Source organism: Cajanus cajan, chromosome 6 (assembly GCF_000230855.2).
Source record: "Cajanus cajan strain Asha chromosome 6, NIPB_CcT2T_4, whole genome shotgun sequence".
NCBI classification, from domain to species: Eukaryota; Viridiplantae; Streptophyta; class Magnoliopsida; order Fabales; family Fabaceae; genus Cajanus; species Cajanus cajan.
The window spans coordinates 49,139,940-49,149,455 of record NC_138522.1 but is presented as its reverse complement, the minus strand read 5'-3'; the positions used below and the strand labels follow the sequence as shown (position 1 = coordinate 49,149,455).

The window sequence follows — 9,516 nt, the reverse complement described above, 5'->3', positions numbered from 1 at the left end:
AAAAATTTGGATTGAAATATTTTAATAATTAGTAATTATTTATTTTTTTCACATATTATATCAAAACAAATATATTATATATTTTATTTTTTAGCAAAAATATTAATCAAATAGAGGCACAAACTAATTTGATTAATAAAATTAAAAATCTAATAACGATTAATCCTCTAAGGAAAGAAAATGGAAAATTTTGGATAAAATATTCTAATAATTAATAATCATTATTAAACTTTTACAATAGTATAAAATAAATTGCTACTAAAAATAACCCAAGTGTGTGATTCAGCGGTAGGGGTTGATCCACGCTTACCCAAGGTCAGGGGTTCGAATCCATCCTTATGGATGCAGCCGCGTTAAATCTTAGGACCAGCTATCCCACCCTTTGAGGTGCCTCTAGGAGATTAGTCACCGCTGTCGACCCTGAATATTCCAGGGATGAACCTAAAAAATATATTTTAATAATTATTTATGGAAGATATAATTAAAGAGATATAGTGTTTAGGTAATAACTTTTTTTGAACATGCTTGTTAATAAAATAAAAATTAATGTGTATTTCATTCAATCATCCCTAGATTTTATTAACCTTTTCAAGAAAAATTCTATTAGCAAAATTTAATAATAAATCATTATAAAAAGTTAATTCTAAATATGATGAGAATAAGTGTCACATAAATCAATATGAAATTATTTTAATTTAATTAATAGAATCAAATTTGAACTCTTTATATTTAGTTATATTATATATTTCGAAAGAATTATATCACTCATTGATTTTATTTGACTCAAATATAATTTATCTTTGGCAAAGAATAGTTATAATTACCGCTAAAAAAGATATAAACATCCAACAATGTTGAGGTTGGCCAAAATTGTAAGTTGTCCTTGATTAACCTATCTTGTCTAATTAAAACAATACAAAGTGGAGCCAACCCATTAGGCACAACTGAAATTGTGCTCACGAAATGCTTATCATCTCTTTCCATTTGGAAGTACTTTTGGCTTTAATGAGTGGTAACAACCAGATATGACCATCTCGCAGAGAATCAATTGACCATTAAATGGAAGAAAAAAGAAAAGCAGCATAGCAAATGTATTAGCATTAGCACTCCAGTCATAAAAACAACAACGTAGTACACGGTAACAAACAACATATGGCCCCATCTATGCAGGCTCTTGTATACATCTCAAATGATGAAGAATCACATCATAAATCAATTTTGGAGAAAAACATTCCATCAATAACACTCTCACTCTGCATCTTCTCGTCCTGGATAATTACCTAATTGCTTCATCTGCCAGCTCTCATGAGAGGCAACATGTTCATGTGAAGGAGTGTAATGCTGCAAAAAAGGAAAAGTCAGCAACAATTCATGCTCATCACAGTAATTTGTACACTTCTTTTATCCACTAAAGGAAATAAGACAAAAGAGAAAAGACAGTCCCTTTGAAATTATTAATGTGTATGACCATTTTGAGAGTTTAAAATTAAAAAGTCATATATCCTAGAAGCCTTCATGCTTACGATTGCCACATAAGAAGTAAAGTCCTAAATGACAACAATCACTCAACAAAGTGCTTAAGGGAGAAAAGGCAGCAAAGTCCTACTTGATAATTGTCACACAACAAAAGTGCATAAGGGGGGAGAATTGAATATAAGAAGAAAAAAAATGACCTCCAATCTATTCTTAGTAGTCCAAGTTATAAGTCATGCAAAATGTCATAAATCCATGCTTTATTATAGATTTCACATATTAGCCCTTAAAGTGACCAATTTGACTTTGATTGTAGAATATTAGCACGTTATAATAATGATAATGTTCAATTAATTTTTCCTCATGACACTAGTAAACCAATCTACCATTAATTAATCTTCAAAGGATTAATTCACAAATTTGAACACAAATTTATATGCACACATTTCTGATGTGTTTCTTTTACAAGGGTAAGGGGGAAAAGACTAGTTGAAATTACACCTCCATCTTCATCATAAGTTCTTTGGCTGATGGAGCAGAGACAACTATATTCCGTGCACCAGGCTTAATGAAGCCTTCTTTAACACCATTGTCAAATAATGCAAGCAAACAGTTATAGTAACCGTCAACATTCAGTAGACCAACCTGTGCGGGATAATATTGAGTTAACATTTGATTGTTATGTTAAGGATTTTGTACTACACAGTAAAAATACAATGTTACCGGCTTTTTATGAATTCCAAGTTGGGCCCAAGTTATCATCTCCAATAGCTCTTCCATGGTTCCATATCCTCCTAATTATAAGGACAGTGAGAGTCCATATTATACAATCAATACAAAATTCCAAAACAACAATAATACAAACAAATTTCCGTATAATTAAGAATAATTTTAGTGGCATCCACATGTACAAGACATGTAATCATCAATTATTTTTTTTAAAATTATTTGAAGCAAAAGTACCCGGGAGAGCAACAAATGCATCAGCTTCTTGAGCCATTGCAGCTTTACGCTCGTGCATATCTGAAACAATTTTCACTTCACCTACTGTTTCACCAGATATCTGTCAAAATTTCCCGACAACAAATTATTCACAATTCACAATAATCATATTTTCTCCACCCAAGCATCTATAAATTTTTCCATGGCATAGGGGACATTATTAAAAATAGCAACCATAAATAAGTCCTGCTGCTGCCAAATAAGGCTATGTTCGGATAAAAGTTGAGAAAGTGCTTTTAGAAATTTCAATGCACATTCCCGAATTTCAATGCATAAAATGAAAAAGGAAAAAATTGTTGCTTTTTTAGAATAAAAGCATTTTTCAGCTCTCCCAATTAAATCCAAATATGCGCTAAAAGAAGCTACTACTATATGCCAATAATGCATTGTTGGTGATGATATCATGATAACACTGAATCCCAGGAATAAATAAATCAATTGATCAAATTTACTGCATGTGGACAGAAAAATGAACAAAATGATTGAATATCAATAAAGAAGTTGCTCAGGTGGTGACACAAATACCTCGAGAGGCATGAGAGCTTTTGGAATGATCCTGTACGTGGAGTGAGGGTAAAATGTAAAGAAGAAACAAACAAATGATGAGACAATGTGATCAATTATCAGTAACACTAAAAAGTAATTTTCTTTTTTTATTATACACATACCCTAGGACATGGCAGCCTCCATCATGCACTCTCTGAGATATTAAGCCCATTAGCCCAACACTGCCCCCACCATACACCAAGTCTATGTTCCTCTTAACCTGTAATTCACGCCATATAGTTATAATATTAAAAAAAGAAAGAAAAAAAAAAAGATGATGATGATGAATTCTTCACTATGTGTATGCAGAGCACAAAATGCATTCCTACAAAATTTGATAAACCTATCAAAAAAACAAAAATAAAAAAAGACACCCCACAAACAAAAAAAAAAGAGTGGTCTTTAACAAGTATCATCATAGAAAACAAGAGCTCTTTACGTATGCAGAACATAATACATGAAAAGTGAAGAAAGCAACACAGAGGAGGTGCTCTGAGGCCATGTAAAAATCCTTAAACTTTTTGAGAAAAAGAGAATAGGACAGTGAAGAGTGATGCAAAATAAAACTACGAACCAGTTCATTGCCCAATTGAATCGCAGCATCACTGAAGACTTGCCGGTTGCCAGAGTTGCTGCCACAGAAGACACACACCGTCTTGAACTTGCTTCTGGGGTACCCTTCCTCCATTCAAAATCGATGCTTTCTTTGCGGGTTTTCAGTTCATTCGAAGAAGAAACAAAATAAAGAAGAGAGAACCCTTAACGCTATAGTATTATTTAGCTTTACTCTAATAACTTTTAGAGCTATGGAGAAAAGCCAGAAACTTTGTTGCAAGGGGTGATCCTAAATAGAGATAGAGGATGTAAGAGAAATCGGACTCATTTTTTGTGAGCAAAGCACGCCCACCCCACAACATGCTCTTATTTCTTTTCCAATCCTACGTCTTTTTGTCGGCTTTGTAAACTTTAATATACACAGTACTACTATTAATTCACACTGTCACAATAGCCAAATTTAGGGTTCTATTCTATGTGCTTCATTAACCGATCATATAATCCTACATCACCATTCATTTTATCAGGGTATCTTCTTGTAAAAGGAGCTAAAATTGACTGTTTTGTGGAATTTTATACTCGAGATTAATGTGTCGTATTCTCATTTTATATACACGCAATAATATAATATAGTGAATATGCTTATATTCTAAGTTGCTCCGACTAAAATTAGGTTTGAATTTTTAGTTTTGTATTTGAATATTCAAATGAAAAGGACATAGTTAAGATAGGAGACCAATTAAAAATGGACAATCACATTTTTTTTGATAAAATTCCTTATCTACAACGTAGTAACAAAATAAATATAGGGTTAAAAAGGTAAATGATAATCAACGAGATACATTATTTATCATTGTCAACTCGTGTTTGTTTAAGAATTCCAGCAGAGCGGAGTTCAAAAGTTTGAACAGTGATAGGATGTTTTTAATTAAATAATAGTTATAATGAAATTATTCAACCATGTTGATACGTGATTTTTGAGAATTCTGTTTCCCCTTCAAAAACTATAATAATGATGTTTTCTCGGTTTTATTGAAAAACGGTGATATTTTATTTGGATAGTTTTTTTATTTACCCGGAGATATGTCATAGTCTGTGATGAATTAAGAAGGGTATGAGACATAATTGGAAGTTTAGAACATCCAAAAGAGATTTGCCAAAAAAAGGACGAAAACAAATCAAATAAGGATAGATAGAAATATAGCTTGAAAAAGTGAAAAAGAGAAAGAAATATGTAGGAAACAGTTATGGTCGCACTAGTTGCCGTGAGGCATCGAATAAATTTCATCCTCTCGTTTGTTAGCTATTCCAAAGAGATGCCTTCATATTTTCTTTTCGCTAATTCATGGACCACATGCAATGCAAGACTTTATTTTTAGTGAAATACATGTACCATTTTTTTTTAGAATATTGAAATATACGTACTTTAAATCGACATGGGTTGCTGGAATTGAATTGCTTCTCTTATTTAGAAACAACATGTATATATGTTAAATTTTTTAGTAAATTTTCTAAGAAGATTTATGGTGGTCATATCATTTAAAATGAATTAGGGTCCTTAAACAAGTCAGCCATGTCATGATTTATTATATGGTCCAAATATTTTTAAGTAATTAACTAAAAGATTATAGGCGTTTGGTACGTTTAATTTTGATTGAATTAATTGGTTAAGTAATGTGACCCTAGCAATAGCATTGGGTTAAACAAAAATTGGCAAGTGTAGGAAAGAGAGATATCCACGTCATGAGAATGCACGAACGTGTTGGTATATGTAGCACTACAAAAAGGGTGAAAGAAGAGGAAACATCCAAAATTGAACCTCATGTCCCACTAATGGACGAGGGTGCTGCCGAGCCATTTTTAATTTCACAGCCATTCTACTTCTACCTAGCGTAGCTTAGTCCTTTTCTATCACTTAGTCATTTACTATTTCTACCCCACTACTATTATTTTCTAACTATATTCTTGCGTTGTGTTATACGTAAATTTTTGACATATTAAAGAAAAAGTTCAAAAAAATAGTTACTTGGAAGTGGGTAAAAAGGGACAAACACATAAATTTCCAGCATCAAAGAGGAGGAAGTTAGAGAAGTTTCTATCAATTTTAAGTGATTATTCAAGTTGTATATATGTCAAAGTCAATATTGAATGATCAATTTAGGTTTTTCTCTTTAAATACTCAAATCAAAACATGAGCTAGAGTAAGAACATGACTAAAATTTTTCTCTTTCAATACCCTAAATCTTAAACGCTTCATATAGACCTCTATATATCCAGCGGCGGATCTTAGTAGTGACAGGGGGAGTCACGACTCTCCCAAACTTTTCTAAATCTTTTATATATATATATATTATATCTATATATTATTATATCATTAATTATAATAAAACTAAAAAAATTAAGTTAAAAAAAGAGAAATTTTATTATTATTTTAACTAATAAAAAAATTAATTTATAATTTTATATATATAAAAAATATAATCTGGCACCCCTAAATTTTTTTTTCAAGTTCCGCCACTATATACATCACTTTGCTTACTCTCATAATTTTTCAATTTTAAGAGATGCTTGTATGTACTTTTGTACTATTTCTTTATTTTTATTTAATATAGTACATACAAATTTTTCTTCTCTTTTCTCGTTTTATTCTCCTTACCATTAATGTTTTTGATATGATTTCTTCGATTAATATTAATGTTAATCATTTAGTCATTTTAATATTTACTCTATGTGATTTAAATCTCATTATAATAGTTAAATAATACATAGAAATCATAATTTGTTAAACATATTTAAGTTAAAATTGCTAATTCGAATATAAAGAATCTATTGAATGAAATCCTCTTAAAACAAATTGGCACCTCCACTGGGTCACGTTTGTGTGTCAAACATAATTGAACTAATTCTTAACAGCTGTACTCTTACGTCTCTCATGACTCATGCACGTCTGTACCCATGCACGTCTCTCATGCACGTCACGTTTTTCTTTTTCGTTCACGCCACTTTCTCATTTTGATTTTTCATTCCGTTATTTTCAGATTCTCTTTTGTACCTTTTCTCTTTCTACCTTTTTTGCTGCACCATTTGTACATATACCATCGTTTTCTCAGCAATAAGAAAATGAGCTGTTGTTGATCAATTTTTACGCATCACCCTTCATTCTCCTTTTCTCCCTCATGCGGGATTTTATTATGGTATCAGAGCTCTTCCATTGAAGAGCTCTGCTGCGCATTCATCTCATTTCTTTCCTTCCTATTACTATGGAGGACGAAACTCATTCAACACCCCCTTTTCACAGTTTCCTCTATCTTCATCCTGGCGAGAATCCTGCCACTCCGCTTGTATCACCTGTTCTTGATTCAGGCAATTATCATTCATGGAGTAGATCCATGCTTACTGCTCTTAGTGCCAAAAACAAGATGGAATTTGTAACGACCCACCCTAGGCCGTCACATCAATAACCAACCAAAATAAAATAATATAAAATAAAGAAAATAGAGCAAAAGCCAGCTACGCTAGAGTGTAAATATACAATAACATATAAATTGTTTCCAAAATATATAATATAATCTTTTATAACAGAGTCATCATCCTCAGTAAAGTTATACAGTAATCCAAAAAGATAATATAATTACAATGTCATGAAAACATCAAAATAAGACACCCTAGGTGCTGGTCAAGCTCTAAACCTAGCCACTTCTCAAAGCAGCTATCCAAAAGACTCCTTGTTATCCCAAAGCCTCATACCTGATCTGCTCCCCCACATAGTGAGATCATCACAGTCCATATCATGGAAATATAAGGGTTAGCACATATAAAACCAATCATAGTACATCATAATAAAATATCATTAAACGGATATTTATCCACAGTATTTATCCAGACCAACAAGTCATTTTCAAGCTAAATATAGACCAACCCAAAATATAATGTATACACGTCCATGCCAATGTATACATATTTTATGATAATAAAATAATCCATAACCAATGTATACAATCCATACCATATGTATACATATTCCACATCCAAAACAAAGTCACACCACTGTATAATCCATGATGTAACCAAGACATCCAAACCAAATGTTGGCCTCAACACCATCCAAACCAAGTGTTGATACGGTGAAACATGTCAGCAACCCATGTCCCACGCCTAACCTCTCATGGAAAATATACAGTTGGATTACGTCGTCACGTAACCCTGGTGAGGCCACCTCAACCATCGGTATGACTCGGCCTAGACCCATACCGGTAGCAAATAGAATACTCAGAGGAGTACTTCAGAATCCACCTAACATCTGAAGTGGTTTATCATATAATCTTTGGAAAAGTTCCACATTGGAATCCTCACCATGGGATTCCCAAATTTCATATTTTTCTAAAGATTATATCCTGATCTCACCAAGAGATCTATCCATACCATAACCTTACTCCTTTAAGTCCTATTTACTTTTCCAAACCACATACACATAGCATATTCCATAATTAAACATAACCATAACCATGTCAATTTGTCAATATAATAATAATATAAATAATTAAATATCCAAAACAACCATCAATTGATCCAAATTATATTATGTGAAATGAAAATCTCCACATAAAATAACATATTAAAATTATACTATTCCTATCATGCTCATACACACTAGATTAATTTTATAAGCACTACCCTTACTTGGATAAACCTGAACTGAAACTCGGGCAGAACTTTCTCCTCTTTCTTGCTTAAACAAGAACCGAAACTCGGGCAGAATCTCCACCTCTCTCCTTAAACAAGGATCGAAACTCGAGTAGAATCTCCTCCTCTCCCTCCTCTTTTCTCTCCCCTGGCAGAACCTCCTCTACTGGATTCCTCTTTCTCTCTCCTCTTTTCTTTTCTCCTCCCCTATTTTTCTTTCTCTCTCTCTCCTCTTTCTCTCTCTAGGATTCTCTTCTCTCCAGTTATATTTTTTTTCACCCCCTGCCTCCTATTTATAGGCAACCAGAGTCACCCGGAAGGACCTGTATTGAATTCGGAACGGCCCGTTCCGAATTTTTCAAATGTACGCAAATTTTTAAACTGGAACGGCCCGTTCCCAAAAAGCAGAACGACCCGTTCTAAAATCAGAAAGGCCCGTTCCGAGACTCATCCAGAACGACCCGTTCTCCTTCCGGAACGGTCCGTTCTCCCTCCAGAATGGCCCGTTCCAAAATCAGAACAGTCCGTTCTCCCAGTTGGAACGGCCCGTTCTGGACCCGTGACCAACTTAAAATTTAGTGTCTTTTTATTGCTTGGAACGGCCCGTTCCAAATTTGGAACAGCCCGTTCCAAGTTACCCATTTACCCCTCAAACTTTAATAAAATTTGCGAAAATGCCATTAATAGAAATTACAAAAATACCCACTTTAGAAAAATGAATATTACAGAATTCGCGGACGGGAATGCTCCACAACCGCCTAAGTCTGATGTTACTTATTCCGCATGGCGTTGATGTAATAATATGGTTGTCTCTTGGCTTGTACATTCAGTTTCTCCTTCTATTCGTTAGAGTATACTTTGGATGGACAAAGCTGATGAGATTTGGAATGATCTTAAATCAAGGTACTCTCAAGGTGACCTCCTTCGTATTTCAGATTTGCAGTATGAAGCTTCTTCCCTTCAGTAGGGAGACCTTTCTGTCACTGAGTTCTTCACAAAACTTAGGATTATTTGGGACGAATTGGAAAATTTTAGGCCAAATCCTACATGTTCATGTACCCACAAATGTTCTTGCAATGTTTTACCCACCATAGCTCAAAGGAAGCGAGAAGATCAAGCTATGCAGTTCTTACGTGGATTAAATGAACAATATAGCAATGTTAGATCTCATGTTCTCCTCATGGACCCCATTCCTCCAATTTCTAAGATTTTCTCCTATGTTGCTCAACAGGAACGCCAACTTTTAGGGTCTAATTT

The 9,516-nt window shown here is 33.5% G+C and overlaps 1 protein-coding gene across 1 annotated transcript; it reads right to left on the bottom strand.

The window, feature by feature from the left end:
• Window positions 1-1,060: 1,060 nt before the first annotated feature.
• On the bottom strand, window positions 1,061-4,007 carry LOG8 (Putative lysine decarboxylase family protein). The gene is made up of 7 exons (XM_020356799.3): window positions 3,596-4,007; window positions 3,144-3,241; window positions 3,001-3,031; window positions 2,437-2,536; window positions 2,197-2,267; window positions 1,975-2,118; window positions 1,061-1,341 (listed from the first exon to the last, which is right to left on the bottom strand). Exons 1-7 carry the CDS (start codon window positions 3,707-3,709, stop codon window positions 1,249-1,251), a joined length of 651 nt encoding a protein of 216 aa, XP_020212388.1. The 5' UTR covers window positions 3,710-4,007; the 3' UTR covers window positions 1,061-1,248.
• Between the last annotated feature and the right edge of the window lie 5,509 nt (window positions 4,008-9,516).